Below are 16,331 nucleotides of genomic sequence, written 5' to 3'. Positions count from 1 at the left end.
GCATGAGATGTTCATGGTATTTATGCATTGCAAGTGACTTTTGGCAGATAAGATAGATTGGCAGACCCGGTGTTTGTGCGGGAAAGCAGTTGTTTTTGGGTGGCTACGACTTTGTTTAGAGCCAGAATTGCGATCTGGTGTGTCTGGTTTGGGCACCTGGAAAAAGACATTCAACTGAAACGGGTTTTGCGACGCCGCTCGCAACCCCGGACTCAAAATGGGGTTCGACGCTAAGAAGTATATTCCCACTATTGACGTGAGTTTGGGGGCTTTTTACGGGGTAGCGGGTCTGCCTCTGGCGGCTGGGACTCCGCCCCAGACCCTGGTTGCTTCTCTCGCTTCGCTCGAGTCGGGTTTGGGGGTGGTCAGTTTGGTGAAGTGTGGGTGGGGGTGGTGAATGAATGAGGCACTAACAATTGGCCAGGCGATATTAGGTGTTTCAGACCTGTCGGTTATCTCGTCAAAACGGATTAGGAGGAGTCTTCAAGAATTGTTGAATCAGGATCTGACTGCGTATAAGAAGGAACTCGATAATGTGATTGTCGAGAGGTTTGTTCTTATTCAGGAGAAGAGGAATCATGCTGATACGAATTCAGAAGACGGTCAGAAGACTGGTGTACAGAATCCAAGAAATGGGACTGATCATGAGAAACCTAGTAATGGACACAGCAGTAATGGTACTGACAGCCACAAGAACTCACAGAAAAACCATCAGAGTCAGACGACGAATGGAACGGCAAGGAAAACTGTTGCCAGTGGTCCTGGCAGCGACCCTCTGTCGTCTCCGAATTCATCTCTATCTGACAGTTCGTCGGCTGTGACAGGTTTAAACACTCCGGCCAAATCAGTATCGTCTAAGACGACAACTGCTTCAAAATCGTCAAAACCGAAACCGAGCGTTAAGAGGTCTGTGGATGACGATGCCGAGATGGCTGCCAAATTACATGCTGAACTTAATAGACCGTCATTGCGACGAGAAACAAGACAGCCTGCTTCAAAACGAAGTCGAAAAACGAAGAAAAGAAGGGCTGACGACGATTCTGACGAAGACAAGCCAAAACGCAAAGCCAACCCCAATAATCCGTTCATGCGACCGGTGGTTCTGTCACCTGCTCTTAGTACAGTTCTTGGCGAGACCGAGATGCCTCGACCACACATTGTCAAGGCTCTGTGGAAATATATCAAAGAACACAAGCTGCAGAACCCCGAAAACATGAAGGAAATCATCTGCGACGACACTCTCCGGCCTGTTTTTGGTTCCAGTAAGTGTGGCACACCTGCCTCCGGCGGCTGGGGCTCTGCCCCAGACCCCGTGGCTCCTCTCGCTCCGCTCGAGTCGGTTGCGAGGGGTCTCTAACAAACGATACTAACGTGCCAGAAATGACGGCTTTCTCCATGAACAAGCTCCTGTCGGGCCATGTGAAGAAAAAAGACGAGATCTCGGCTCCTGCATACGAATAAACTATTTATATACTGGCTTGCGGGCCTTCTGTATACTATTACATGACGTTTACGACATCCTGGACTGCCTCCGGCGGCTGGGGCTCCGCCCCAGACCCTGGTTGCTCCTGCTTCGCAGGAGTTTGGCAGCGACCCGACACGAAACGACTCGAGCGGAGCGAGAGGAGCAACCAGGGTCTGGGGCGGAGCCCCAGCCGCCGGAGGCAGTCCCGAGAAAAGGAAGTGGATTGAGTATATTAATGCTTGCGTTTGGCGGCCGTGGCGTCGAACATGTAGTCGAGCATGAAGGAGAAGTCGAGGTTGACGGTTTTGAGACAGGCACTTTCGTCGCGGGTGATGTCGCAGCATTGTTGGTATGTTGCTGTGGACGGGTTGACATTGTGAAGCTGGCGTGCGAAGAGCATGGAGTATGAGTCGACCTCGGCTTTAGCCCATACGGCGATTGTCGACGAGTCTTGCGGGTCGGGAAAACAGGCTCGGTAGATTTCGACGGTGGACACGATGAGCTGGAACGTGATGAATGCAACTTGGCGAATGTACCCGGGAATGTCGCCTTGAAAAGGAACTTGTTTTATTCGTCGTTGGATGACAAAGTGTCGCATGTTCATTAATGTTGTTTTCGCCGAGTCAGCAGCATCGAGTTGAGTCAGCATTTTCACGAATTCCCCGAGTTCTTTGCGTGACAGGTATTCTTCTGATAACCGTTGTAATAGCAGGTCTGCTGTGGTGGTTATGCGAGCTTCGAGTTTGTCGATAGGAAGGATATCGCCAGTGAACTGGGTGTAGCTGGATCCAGCCGGGCCAGTGGCTGTACCAGCGCCTGCGCCAGCACCACTGCCAACTGTAAGGTTACTGCTGCTTTTAGGAGTCGATGGACGAGGAATTGGCACCGAGGTTTCTGCAGATAACGTGTCTGATACTTGTTGGAAACGAGGTTTGGATTTTAGGATCATGTCCACTACAGCAGAAAACTGTCGATGGGCTATTTTGAGATCAAGCTCGGAAAGCGTTTGGTCGACTTCTCGAACAAGTGCTGATTTAGATGATGACGATGCACTTGACGGTAGTAGACTAAGTGAGTCGGATCGTGCTACACCATTGTGTCGACGAATAGGACCCACACCAGCACCTCCACCAGTTGATGGCGATGGTGGTGGGATATTATTGAAACTGGATCCTGATGCTGATCTGGTATGAGAATGTAGTCCGTTGGTTCGACGAGAGTTTTTCAGTTGATACAGTTCGTCTCGTACTCTGCGGAATTCCTGTAGAAACACATCGTGGTTCTCACTCTTTTCAGCTCGGTACACATATGTCATAGACTCGAACTTGATGGAGATGGCTCGTTGAAGAACTCGTTGGCCGATTTGTGGATAAGACTTGACTTCAGTAACGTCGATATCGAGTAATGACCAACATTGATTGGCTATTAGCGCACGAGTTGGCTGGACTGATGCACTGTTGTGTTCCCTGGACCGTTTTTTAGTTGCGATAAGGAGATTGTCATTGAGAAGAAACATGTGAGCTGGCTGGAGTGGTTTCCAAGTAGCAGCATTTAACTCATACCAACCACCCTGTTCTTTAATCACATGTCTTCCTGGTATAATCGGCAGGTATTTTTGAGCACCTTCGACATGACGGAATAGAGAAGTGAGATTTCTTTGCCAGAATTCTTCCATTGCAAGAACACTGGCTCTGCGGTCGTAACCAGCTGAACTAGGAGATAGTGAAGAGCCAGCTCCTGGACCTGAACTCGTACCCGAGCTATCAGAAAGGCCCGACATTTTGCTTTCATTTGCCGATAATGACATGTTTCTATTGAGTTGAGTTGAGGAGCTGTTGTTATTGTTTAACGACAAATGTCGAGCAGCATCGTCTTTTAACGCACTAGTAGCGAGATTTAAATCGTTGAGAATTTTCCGGAGAGTTTCCAAATCTGTATTTAGACCTGAGATTGTTCTTCCCACCAGTAAAAACTTCTGGTAATTAGAATACATCTCGTCTTTCTTCTCTTGGACAAGATCCTCTTTTAAACTTGAGAGTTTTTTGGCGAACTCGGAGATCTCCACATCAGTAGCATTGCTCAGATTGTCTGAAATAAACGTCTTAGCATCGAAATCTGGGGCGAGAAACGGTTTTCGATCATTTTGAATTGGTATGGCAGTGCTAGCTAAGTGTCGTCTATCGTTTTGACCATACGGAACACCATGGCCTGGCTGTGAGGGGTATTCTCTATCAGGATAATCTTTAGAAGGTAAATCCGGAGCAGTTTTAACAGGACCATGACCAGGACCCAATCCTTTTGTACCCTCTGTTTTGTCTCCTGGTGGGATTCCAGATCCAGGACCCAATGGGACCGGGTAGAAATTTCCAGTCGTCCCAGATCCAGGTCCTGTCCTTGCTCCAGTCCTTTCATCGCCATCAAAATCATCTCTATTAACAGATGCTTTATCAATACCACCGGCATGATTGTTATTATATCGCTGTTTTGGAGGAAGTGGGTAGTCATTATTAGACACTTCCAGTATCAGATCGTGGGCATTCACGGGCATAGCAGGCGCTGATCCAGCATCCTTGCCATACATTTGAGGGGTCGGTCGAGATGACAGCCGTTTCTTGACGAGTTTTCCAACCTTTTCACGATCTTTGATTCCTACCGTCGGAAGCTGTAGCGTCGAATCCTGTGAAGCCGGCTGCTGGCCCGGGATGCCGGCGAACTGGCTGAGATCCGGTCTCTTGGCATCGCTAATCATCGTCTGACGATGCTTTCGAAGAGAAAGCGCTGGTAATTCCGACATTTTGTATCTATTTTTCGCAATAAGAACTTCTGAAAAGAACCACTTCCAGTCTAATGGATAATCTTGGAATAGATGTTTTTAGCACCTCTCAGCCACTTAACAGCTTCAAACAGCCTCAATCCAGCTGAAATAACAAATTCTCGCTTTCAAAATGGAAATATAAACTTGACTAATTGTCAATTGACTCTTCTGAACCAGAAAATATATCCAATTGTTGAATATGGTCCGGCTCGAAGAAATCCGTGACACAGCCGACCAGTTAGAACACGCAGAATCCAGTTGACAGCACAGAAACCGTTTTCAAAGTCGAATCCTAATAAACGAGGTACTTGTACTGTACCACTAAAAGCCAGAAGCGAGATTTCAGCACCTTCTAACGGCACCTTCACGTCAGCAGACTATCTCGTCTCTTCGACGTCGGTTTGTTTATAGTGAGATTGGCCCACAGTAGCGATACCCACTATATGCACACGCTTCAGCGACAGTGACGTGCGGCGTCTCAGCCGCTTAAGCCACACACCCGTTCTCGAATTGAACATTTCAACTTCACCATCTCATTAATTGCGACACATAAACCCACGAATGGTAAAATAGACCCAAACAGGCCGAAAACAGCAGTAACCGATAGATTTCTGTTTGCTACACACACACCCTGTCAATTACCGAGCAGACACTCAACGACAGCGGAACAACTGCCCACTACAGACCAACATACGCTCCAACACAGTCGCCAACATGTCGTTGTCGAGCCAGGAGCTGAACTATCTCATATGGCGGTACCTCCAGGAGTCTGGTATGTGGTGTGGGGGTGCGAGTGCCTCCGGCGGCTGGGGCTGCGCCCCAGACCCCGTGGCTCCTGCTTCGTAGGAGATGGCGAGGGCCGTCAACAGGACGACTCGAGCGCAGCGAGAGGAGCAGTGGGGTCTGGGGCGCAGCCCCAGCCGCCGGAGGCAAGTCTCGGTTCGTGTTTATAGTACTAACGTGTGCAGGGTTCGAATTGACTACGTATTCTCTGCAGCAGGAGTCGAATGCTGAGGTTTTAGATGAGAGTTTCGCGAGCATTGTTCCTCGTGGAGCTCTGGTGAATCTGGTGCAGAAGGGAATCCAGTTTATAGAGGTAGAGGCCCAGGTGGCGAAAAGTCGGGGTGAGGATGGCAAGCCGTCAGGTGGTGATAGACTGGCGGCGCCTTATACGTTGCTGAATGCGCTGTCTATGGGTGAAGAGGAAGAAAAGAGACTGCGAGAGCTCGAGAGTCAGAACTCGAGCAACAATCACAAGCCAGATGAAAAAGTATCAGCGATAGAAGCTGAGAATGGCTCTGCAAATGCAAAGAGTATAACACAAAACAGTACTCAGGATCATGAAAACGGCGAAACTGATGAGTCTCAGGTAGCGACGAATAAAAGCCATCATGCCCGTGATCATCACAAAGTGGGACTGCTTGGCAATGTAAAGTCCAATTCGTTAGCGCTGCATACTTTAAGACCCAGCTATAGTCTGGAAGGCAGCCAGACGTCACAGTTTAATCCTGTGAAATCAAACTTGGTAGCGTATGGCACTGTTGAGGGTGCTCGAATTCTATCATATAAAGAGAAGAGCCGGTCTCCACAGACTGTGGATGCAGACAAAGATGTGGAAATGAAAGATATAGATTCTACTTCTGCTGTGGCTGTGGCTGTAACTGATGCGTCAAATTCGAAAGCAACATCCAATACTGACTCGAAAATTGATGACTCGAATGCAATTTCTACCAACAAACCAACTGACGAAACGTCTAAAAAGGACAACAGCGAAGCCAATTCCAACTCAAATACTAACAGCTCTTTAATAACTGAGACGATTGTTCTCACGCATGCACCGAATGAAGACAAGGAAATCACTGCTTTGACATGGAGTCCCAATGGAACGATTCTGGCTACAGGGTCGTTTGACGGAAAGATCCGGATCTGGACAAGTGAAGGTAAACTACGAAGTCTATTAGCACTACACCGAGCACCTATATTAGCAATAAGATTCAACCCAGGGGGAAGACTCTTGGGGTCTGTAGACTGTACCGGTACAGTAATAGTATGGGAAGTGTCGAATGGAGAAATCAGAGAGTTCCATGGCGAGAAGGATCTGGCAAACTCGCTCACCAACCACCAACCAGTTGCACAATCTGAAACTTCGATAACTAGTTCTAATTTACAAACTCAACAACCACATTCTCAGACCCAGTCTCCCACCCATCAGTATCCATCCCAGTCACCATCACTATCTAGCCATGGTCAAGATGCTAGTAAATTCACTGCCAACAATGTCGAAACCGAAACAGAATCAGACCAACCGAACGGAGGAGACCTTACCTGGATCGATGATACCACATATGTCACAACTGGTCAAAGTCAAAGTATTCTCGTTTATAAACTCGGTGAACAACAGCCACTTCTACGACTCAGTGCACATACCCAATCGATAAACTCGCTACAGTTCGAACCATCAACCAAACTGCTTGCATCTGCTTCTGACGATTATACAGTACGGATCTGGCATGGCATATCGCCTGTATCGATAATGACGCTTGCAGGTCATACTGCTCCAGTCATCGATATCAAATGGCTGTCTGGATCAGCACTTGAGCACAGTTCACTTCCTCTGCTGATATCCTCGTCCATTGATTCGACAATTCGTATATGGGATATTGCCAAAGGCACCTGCATCTCACTTCTCAAGCTGCACGATTCGCCGTTATTTACGACTGAACTGAGTCCTAACAACCGATACATCGCGTCTGGAAGCGCCGGAGGCGAGCTGGTAGTCTGGGATATCCAAGAAGTGCTAAAATACGATGCCAACAGCCACCAAACAGATTCCATTGTCTGTCGACCCATCGGACGTCACAAGCTTGACCAGTCTCCCTCCGACCCAGTCCCAACGGACACAACCGTCAGCTCCCTCAGCTGGAGCCCCGCCTCCGACGGCCTCTTCGTGGGCTACACCACCGTCTCCGAGATCATCCCCTTCTCGCTAATTATTTAATTATTTTGTAACGACCACCTGTATACTACTAATGAAATCACACGTCTGCCTCCGGCAACTGGGGCTCCGCCCCAGACCCCGCTGCTCCTCTCGCTCCGCTCGAGTCGTTACGTCTACGGTCCCAGCAACTCCTGCGAAGCAGGAGCAACCAGGGTCTGGGGCGGAGCCTCAGCCGCCGGAGGCATGTGCCCCCAGAGAATTGATTAACAGTGTATTATTATAGTTTAAAAGACGTTATCAACGAGGCTCTTGCTGGCGACGAGCTGCTTCATCTTGGCAACAGCGTCCTCGAGAGAGACAGTCTCGGTCTTGCCGTGTTTAGAGGGGTCGTCTCTCTTACGGATGTTGACGGTGTTAGAAGACTCTTCTTCTTCTCCGACAACGAGGAGGTAGTTGTATTGCTGGAGCTGGCCTTGACGGACCTTCTTTTGCAGGGTGTTGGGACCGACGTCGACGTCGGCGAAGAAGCCGTTCTCGTGGAAGTAGTCTCGCACCTTTTGGGCGTAGTCGAAGTACTTGACACCGACAGGGACAACGAGAACTTGACGGGGAGAAAGCCATAGGGGCCACTTACCGAAGAAGTGCTCGGTGAGAATGGCAATCATACGCTCGAAGGATCCGTACAGTGCACGGTGGATCATGACAGGACGGTCGTAGTGTTGCACCTCGCCAGCAGCATCAGTGACATCAGCACCACGGAATTGCAGTCCGAAACGGTCGGGAAGTTGGAAATCCAACTGGATGGTGGCACACTGGTGCCAACGCTTGAGAGCATCCGAGATCATGATATCAATCTTGGGTCCGTAGAAAGCACCATCACCAGGGTTGAGCTCCCATTTAGCACCCCAAGAGTCAAGAGCACTGGCAAGTTTAGCCTCGGCATCGTTCCAGGTCTCGAGTTGACCAACATACTTCTCAGGTCGGGTAGACAACTCCATCTTGAAATCAAAGCCAAATACTCCGTAAACATGTTTCAAGAACTCGAAAATACCGGTAATCTCGGCCTCGATTTGATCTTGACGACAGAAGATATGGGCGTCATCCTGTTGGAAACGACGCACACGAGTCAAACCGGACAAAGCACCGGAAAACTCGTTTCTGTGGATAACACCGAAATCAGCGACTCTCCAGGGCAACTCTCGATAACTTCTTTCACGAGCCTTGAACATAAGACAGTGACCAGGACAGTTCATGGGTTTAAGACCAAACTTCTCCTTCTCAACATCAAAAGTGAACATATTTTCCTTGTAATTAGCCCAGTGGCCAGAAGTCTCCCACAGCTTGGCGTTGTACATATTAGGGGTAATGACCTCTTCATAACCACGTTTTCTATACTCGGTACGGAGGAAGTCGCCCAAAGTGTTGTAGATACGGGCACCATGAGGCAACCAGAAACAACTTCCTGGAGACATATCATGGAACATAAACAATTCCTGGTCCTTACCAATCTTACGGTGATCACGTTTGGCAGCCTCTTCTAAGAACTTGAGATGCTCATCCAACTGCTTCTTATCAGGGAAAGAAACTCCGTAGATTCTTTGCAAAGAGTCGTTAGCAGAGTCACCCAAAAAGTAAGAAGCAGAGTTCTTCAACAACTTAATGCTCTTAATTCTACCAGTATGAGGAACGTGAGGTCCACGACACAAATCGATCAAAGGACCACATCTGTAAACAGTAGAAGAAGTTCCATCAGGAATCTTGGACTGAATCAGAGTCTGCTTGTACTTGTTGTAAGCAAACATCTTAAGAAGGTTTTCCTTCGAAACGACCAATCTCTCGAATCTCTGCTTATCCTTAACAGCACGTTTAGTGACAGCTTCAACAGCAGGGAAATCAGCACTAGAAACAGCTCTGTCACCGTTATCAATGCTCATTTCATAGAAGAAACCATCGTCAGTAGGAGGACCAACGCACAAATGAGCACCGAAATGGCATTCACAAGCCTCACCCAAAACGTGGGCAGACGAGTGCCAGAAGACCTTTTTACCATCCTCACTGTCGAAATCCAATAATTCAAGCTTAGAATCCTCCTCAAAGGGTCTCTCTAAATCCCATAATTCACCATTGACCTTAGAAATGACAGTCTTCTCGAATAGCGACTTGCTGATCTCCTTAGCAATATCAGCAGGACTGGTTTCCCAAGCAGTTCCCTCTCTAACAGAACCATCCTTCAACGTGATTTTAATAGGTTTTCTCTCTTTCTTGGCGATCTCCTCATCCTGAGCCTTCTTCAGCTCGTCGAAGAACTTCAAACGCTCGTCAATAAACGAGAACTTTGGCTCGGCCTATTTCCACAGTTAGCATCCCTTCGCCCCATATTCCATTCCCCCCGATCACGGTCCCAGCAAACTCCTGCGAAGCAGGAGCCACGGGGTCTGGGGCGAAGCCCCAGCCGCCGGAGGCAGCACCCCTCCCCCCTTCCTCACTCAATCAAAAGCCACTTACAGGATATAAAGCAGGAGGGCCCTTTTTAGGGGCAATGGTAGCATCAGCCACCTTTTCAATGAGTTCTGAAACACCAGCAGCAGCCATTGTTATTGCAGAGTCGATATTGTCGCTAGAGCAGATGCGAGCTGACGAGATTAAATAGCGGTGATCTGAAAAATCGAAAATGTGTCACTCACCGTGATTCCATGCACGGCGTGCGGCGGTGCAAAGAGTCAGTCAGGGGAAATATGCAGGGCAACAACGGCGCTGAAGCGATCCATTTCCCTGGAATGCAACCAGTGACTCAGTCTGAGTCGTCAAATGACTCCTCTCTTTCCCTAAACTCACCCATCCTATCCCAAAATAGGAACGCCATCATCACACCACCAATCAACCGACCCATTCCCCTCACAAACTCTACTTATAAACCTGCTAAACTGCATCCACACAGCCCCAAACTCCACCAACCCGGGCTCTTCTCACTTCCAACTCCATCCTCACACACCCTGTTCTCTTAAATCCGAAAAACCTTCACACAAACTTGTAACCAACCTCTTCAGGACCCTACACCTCCACTCCACCGGACTGGACCCTGCGTCACTAACCCTAACCCAATACCCCCTGTCGGGGAGGGGGTCTGCCTCCGGCGGCTGGGGCTACGCCCCAAACCCCACTGCTCCTCTCGCTCCGCTCGAGTCGTTTCCGTCGACGGGCCCAGCAACTCCTGCGAAGCAGGAGCAACCAGGGTCTGGGGCGGAGCCCCAGCCGCCGGAGGCGCGCGGCTCCCCAGTGGTGAAGATGGGTGCGGCTGGGTTTGTTTTGGGGATTTTCTGCTGCTGCGGAGTGGTTGGTAAGAAACCAAGAGGCAAGCAGACGGGCTTACGTAGCAGGCGAATTTTTTTTCGGGAGCCGATTTTCAGGATCGGTTTTGTTTTGTTTGTTGATACGGAGGCACAGCAGGGAATCGAGCAGCTGTTTTGTGGAAAAAAGAGGTCACGAGAGCGTGGTTTGGCTATTTTAGTGCGATTGGCTGACTGGTGCTTGGTTTGGGTTCCAACCGATTGCGGTAGGACGAAGAAGTAAACAAACGAAAGTATAGTTAGTTCAAGGGCTTCAGCGAAGTAGCGAGCCTGGAAAGTGGTTAGTGGCTTTTTTGGTTTGGTGTTTCCTGCCATTTGAGTCGAAGTTTGGCCACCAACGACAACAGAGGAATGGTGGTGAGCGCAGTTTTGCCTCCTCGTACAGGCTGGGGCTTTGAATTTGCCTCGAGCTCTGAAAGTGCTTCACAGGTTCAAGACAGACCCGGTGGCCAGTTTGGTAGCCCGGTATTTGGGCTGGCTGGCGAAAATAACAGTGGAGTCAGTGCTGGTGCCACCGGTTTTGCAGGAGCGGCTACTGCTCCAAGTACCCCGACGTTACGGTCGGGCAAGAGAAAAATGAATTCCATGGATAGATACGACTCGGACGAAGATCACAACATTGAGAATGATAACGACAACGATGTTTATGATGAGTACGACGAACATAGAAATTTCGCATCCCACTCGCAATCGAGACTGAATGGCGGTGGACCCAGTGGTACGAGATCGGTTCCTGGGTCTGCTTTTCGAGGAAGTAATAGTTCTGTTTTGAATTCGGAAATGGATTTGTTTAGCAGTTCGTTTCAAAAACGACTTTCTACAGGTGTATCGAACCGACTGAAAGCACATGCTACAGGGTCGAAAGTGTCAAAACGAGCACGAACTCATACTGCCATGGGCCACCCTCTACCTATTGGCCGAATCTTAGAATCGCTAGATAAAAAGAATCTTCGCAGTATTATTGAGAACCTGTGTCAAACGCATCCATATCTTGTAGGAGAGATCTCGAATCTGGCGCCCCGCATCACTGTTTCGACTGCTATTGAGCATCTGAAGAACCTGCTGTCCGCTGTGTATAATAGTCTTCCATTCAAAGGAGACCAACGAGGTGATTATGCATATCTTCGAGTCAGACCTGCTGTCGAAGAGTTTCTTAGTGCATTATCGGATTATACGAGCAATTTCCTTCCTCCGACCGAGTCTCAGCCGTCGAATACATTAGCATTTCTGGACTCAGCCACAGACCTGCTTCATCAACTGCCTGTATGGTCGAACCCTGTGAATAATCATCACCAATGGGTGTGTTACGACGATATAGCGTCAGCATGGATTGTAGCAATCCGCGAAGCATCGAAACGAGCCGGCGGTCTTGGTCTTGTTCATGACGGATGGCAAGTCAAGCTCGATAAACACAATGAGAAAAGCGACGACAGACTTAAAGACGCCGTAGCCTGTATTCGAAACGAGCTATCATGGCTCAACTCCAACAACGACGAGGCTAACAGCACCCCTAAACAAAACATCTTTTCCATCTACAACCCGCACTCTCAGACCCCCAGTATGTGGACGTAGCACCCCATTCTCGCCACTAATACATACTCTAGACACCCTCTCTAGACCGCATCACCGTCCCTTAATCCGCCCACTGGCACCACATTCATTTCACCCGAACACACCCTTGCATCTCTCCTGTGTTCGCTATTATTATTTTATTTTATCTTATTTTATTTGATCTCATTCGTGTACCCTCGCTGCCTCCGGCGGCTGGGGCTCCGCCCCAGACCCCGCTGCTCCTCTCGCTTCGCTCGAGTCGTTCTCCCCACGGTCCCTGTGTTTTTCAGGGACCCTGTGCGATGCCACGACGGCCGACGCCCGACTCGAGCGAAGCGAGAGGAGCAGCGGGGTCTGGGGCGGAGCCCCAGCCGCCGGAGGCAGTGCCACCCAAAAGCCAAAAGTAAGGTTTATTACATGAAATACGTGACAAGCGCGAGGCCGAGGGCCACGTCGACGGTGTCGGCAGCAGCCTCTTCTTCGCGGAGTTGGATTTTTTCGTCGGTGGTGAGGACCCGGCGGTGCTGGTAGTTCCACACTTCGGTGAGGGTGCTGGACGAGTCGTCGCCGAGCCCGAGGACCCAGTCGGCGAATCTGATGAGCCGGTTTTTGCTGCGGGACTCGGCCACGATGATGTCGACTTCGTCTTGGTCGTCGATGCGGTTGTCCAATAAATATGCCGAGGGCCGCTTTTTCTTGGTTCGGCCGCCGATGTGAAGCACCCCGTCGTCTTCGTCATCGTCTTCGTCGTCCGTGTCATCGTCAGCTTCGGAATCGTAGAATTTCTCGCGGTAGCTGTTGGCTCGGTCTGGAGAACCAGCGCGGGAGCGTTGGTTATACATGAGTACAGCATCGTCATCATTATCGTTATCGTCGTCTTCATTGTTTAATGCTGTTGAACTGGCTCGTGTACCCAGCCAGCTTTGTCCTTTACTCTCGCGAGACTCTTCCCATAACCGTGACCCTGTTCGATAAAGCAGGTGTGAATCTTCCAGTTCTATAAATGATTTGGATTTAGCATGCTTTCTAGTCCCAGGAGGTCTTGGACTAGAACTTCCTGAACGTATGGGTCCTCTATCATGATGGCCCGCCATGAATGAAAAGAGAACCGTCGAACTGCCGTGATGCTGGCTGCCGAACTCGTTATATTCTGCTTTGGCATAGTTTGGTAGACACGTGGTAGAGAAATGGGTATTATAACTGTGGAAACTGCTCTGGGGACTGTGATGGGGAGACCGTGTTAGGGATCTGTTGGCTGGATCTGTCAACGCTGCAGACCCAGTGGATGTCTGTGATCGCGGTAGAGATGGTCGACTGGTCATTCTATGGTTAGACGGTGATACAGAACCTGTGATATGAGTTGCAATTGCCGACGAGAGTGTTGCAGGTATGATACCAGCAGGATGAGAAGCTGTCGAAGAGACACCACTATCGGTCATAGATGTGTCGGGAGAAGGAGGGCCACTGTCGTTGTTAAAGATGGTAGTTTTGGTGACGTTCTCGTCTGTACTGTGTTTACCAGTTGTAATTCCAATTGTCTCTGCACTAGTATCTCCAATTGTCGTTGCACTTGTATCTCCGGTTGTAGTTCCAATAGTATCTCCACTAGTATCTCGTATAATATCTCCGATCGTATCTGGGGCAGTGGTGGTACTTGCACCTTTAGTGACAGAGTTGTTATTATTCTCCTGAATATCAGGAATGTAAATGTCAGATTCAGAAATACCACTAGTAATTGCGGTAGTACAGTCACTGTCTCGTTCAGTTATAGCCGTGACTGGACTGGTTGCCGGTTCTATCGGCTGCTTTGTCTCAGTCCTGAGTTTATCAGTGATTTCAGCCAAATCACCAGCAGAATCAAATACAGGTTTTCGTTCAATTGAACGGTCAGGAATATCCAACTTTTTAGCTGAATAAGAATGTCCTAAGTCGGCTTCAGTCGGATTCTCGGCTTCAGGATCTGGTGCGACTAAATCAACGTCTCGATACAACTCACTGCGAATAGATTCAAAATCAGACGAATTGGCGGAATCCAGTTCCTTACTTGCTGAACTGTCATACAATTCAATCAGCTCACTATTATCGAGTGTATTGTCGAGTTTCAGACCATTCAACTGATGGCTACTCTGTATTTTTTGCTCGTAATGTGGGGTACTGTCAGACCTAATGGTATTTGAGCCCTTGGGCTGTGCATCAGAACCATCGCGGTTAGGGCCGACTTGCCGAGGAGATGAAGCATCAACGCTGCTGATAACGGCAGCAGGAGCAGCAGGAGCAGCAGGAGCAGCAGGAGCAGTAGGAGCAGCAGGAGCATTATCGTAAATGGCGGGATGAGAAGCAGGAGGAGAAACATACGAAACAGCAGAAGCAGCAGCTGCAGTGGCAGCAGCAACAGCAGCAGGATTGATATCTACTGGTGTCTCAGACTCTTTAGCTAGGTTGACACCACGAGATGCTGCTGCGATTGAAGAATGAGTTCCTTCATCCAAATTTGTAGATTCTGGATGGACAGTACTGGTGGATAATATTTTGCTGGCGACTGGTTTCCGTGATACTGCATGGTATTTATCTTCACTGCGAGTGTGGAAAAATGAGCTATCACCTGATCCATGAGTTGAATGACCAGCTCTGGCAGTAGTAGATTTTGGACTGTTCGTAGTCTTTGCGATTTTAGAGGTGCTGGGAGTAGCAGGTCCATTGCTAGTAGAACCAGTAGTAGAAGTAGCCGGACTAGTAGTAGAAGTACCAGTAGCAGCAGTAGTAGAACCAGAAGTAGTAGTACTGGTAGTAGAAGTACCAGTAGTAATACCATCAGCAGTGGAGTTAGTATTAGTACCAGTAGCAGTAGTAGTCCTAGTAGCGGTGGGATCAGTAGTGAAATTAGTAGTAGTAGCAGTAGCAGTAGCAGTAGGATCAATAGCAGCAACAGAATCGGAACCAATATCTCTACTATTGCTCTTAGAATGAGATAGACTTGTTGGTGAAGCAATTACAACTCCCAACGATTCAGAAGGCGGTTGAGATTTCAGACCCGATGAATCAATTCTAAGACTATCATGCGAGCCGTCATTGATAGTTCTAGAGCCAGATTGGGTAGCAGCATTGGCTGTATCATTAGCAGAAGCAACAGGTGAACCTGGATTTGAACCAACAGTTACATACCCATCGCTTTCACCAATACTTTCTCTAGCTTCAGTGTGATTACTAGATCTGCTTTCTAAACTTCCAACTCGTTTTAAAACATTACTACGAGCGCTCGATCTGAGACTTGCAACACTGGTGCGAATTGTCACATTACCAGTGTGACCACCATCCGAGGTGATACTGGCACCACTTCCTAAGCTGGTAGAACTTTTATGTCTCCTGACTGTAGAATCGGAAGAACCAACCTGGGGTGCAACTGAGCCCATTGAATATCGATTGCTATTTTTCTCAGTAGCATCCTCAGGTCGGTTCGCTTGACTCGATCTGGAGCCGAGAACTGAGCCGGACTCGGAGCCAAGAACCGACCGAAATCCATACTCCTCAGTCCCTCGACTGGTTTTGCGAGCAGATTTGATTCTGTCGAGGATCTTACTCCCTCGTCTTTTCAGTTTATCTGTAGTACTATCACCGACCATTTTTCGCTCGGAACCAAAAAATATATAGCAAATGAACCTTGCCGAGAACCTCACTTCCCGCCCCGCATATCCTCTCATCAGTTCTCATGCGGACTCATATGCAAGGGCTCAGACGCCGCACATCCAACTGCATCATCGGCACTCAGGGGGGGGGTGTTTAAGAGCATTGATTTCAGTCCATTGCATTCTCAACTATTAGTGTTTCGACCCACAGTCCTTAGATCAAAGACTCGAGCCAGTCTCTCAGCAAATTTCGAATCTCTTTACCTCCTCCAGGAGTTCCACTGGCTGGTCAGAACTTACCCAACTCCGAGATTTTCAGACCAGTGGGAATCCCCACGCCCGACTCGAGCAAAGCGAGAGGAGCAGCGGGGTCTGGGGCGGAGCCCCAGCCGCCGGAGGCACTACCCCCCAGACCCTGGAGGTGGACCCTGGCGGATCCTGGCGGCCCCTGCACAGCCGTGCGTGTTTGCCCTTGCCCAGGATTATATTTCACGAGATTTCAGGATCGCAGCAGATGAACGGTGCACGAGAGCGAACGAGCGAGCGACGAACATCGCTAGAAATCAGATCTGGACGGCCAAGCGTTTTAATT

General features: G+C 49.0%; 5 protein-coding genes across 5 annotated transcripts; 3 read left to right on the top strand and 2 right to left on the bottom strand.

Annotated features, from left to right (window-relative positions):
• Positions 1–397: 397 nt before the first annotated feature.
• Positions 398–1,357, top strand: TRI1 (Tri1p; the record flags this gene model as incomplete). Its single annotated transcript, XM_018882027.1, has 1 exon — positions 398–1,357. One exon carries the CDS (start codon positions 398–400, stop codon positions 1,355–1,357), a length of 960 nt encoding a protein of 319 aa, XP_018736446.1.
• A 340-nt stretch (positions 1,358–1,697) lies between these two features.
• Positions 1,698–4,259, bottom strand: EXO84 (Exo84p; the record flags this gene model as incomplete). Its single annotated transcript, XM_018882026.1, has 1 exon — positions 1,698–4,259. One exon carries the CDS (start codon positions 4,257–4,259, stop codon positions 1,698–1,700), a length of 2,562 nt encoding a protein of 853 aa, XP_018736445.1.
• A 1,213-nt stretch (positions 4,260–5,472) lies between these two features.
• SIF2 (Sif2p) lies at positions 5,473–7,278 on the top strand (the record flags this gene model as incomplete). The annotated part of the gene is made up of 1 exon (XM_018882025.1): positions 5,473–7,278. One exon carries the CDS (start codon positions 5,473–5,475, stop codon positions 7,276–7,278), a length of 1,806 nt encoding a protein of 601 aa, XP_018736444.1.
• A 224-nt stretch (positions 7,279–7,502) lies between these two features.
• Positions 7,503–9,810, bottom strand: THS1 (threonine--tRNA ligase THS1; the record flags this gene model as incomplete). Its single annotated transcript, XM_018882023.1, has 2 exons — positions 7,503–9,563; positions 9,724–9,810. 2 exons carry the CDS (start codon positions 9,808–9,810, stop codon positions 7,503–7,505), a joined length of 2,148 nt encoding a protein of 715 aa, XP_018736443.1.
• A 1,106-nt stretch (positions 9,811–10,916) lies between these two features.
• On the top strand, positions 10,917–12,137 carry STS1 (Sts1p; the record flags this gene model as incomplete). The annotated part of the gene is made up of 1 exon (XM_018882022.1): positions 10,917–12,137. The coding sequence occupies one exon, from the start codon at positions 10,917–10,919 to the stop codon at positions 12,135–12,137; it is 1,221 nt and encodes a 406-aa protein (XP_018736442.1).
• Positions 12,138–16,331: the final 4,194 nt, after the last annotated feature.

The sequence above is a fragment of the Sugiyamaella lignohabitans genome, chromosome D (assembly GCF_001640025.1).
Source record: "Sugiyamaella lignohabitans strain CBS 10342 chromosome D, complete sequence".
In the NCBI taxonomy this organism is placed as follows: domain Eukaryota; kingdom Fungi; phylum Ascomycota; class Dipodascomycetes; order Dipodascales; family Trichomonascaceae; genus Sugiyamaella; species Sugiyamaella lignohabitans.
The sequence above is the reverse complement of the archived record's forward strand: the minus strand, read 5'-3'. Positions and strand labels throughout refer to the sequence as shown.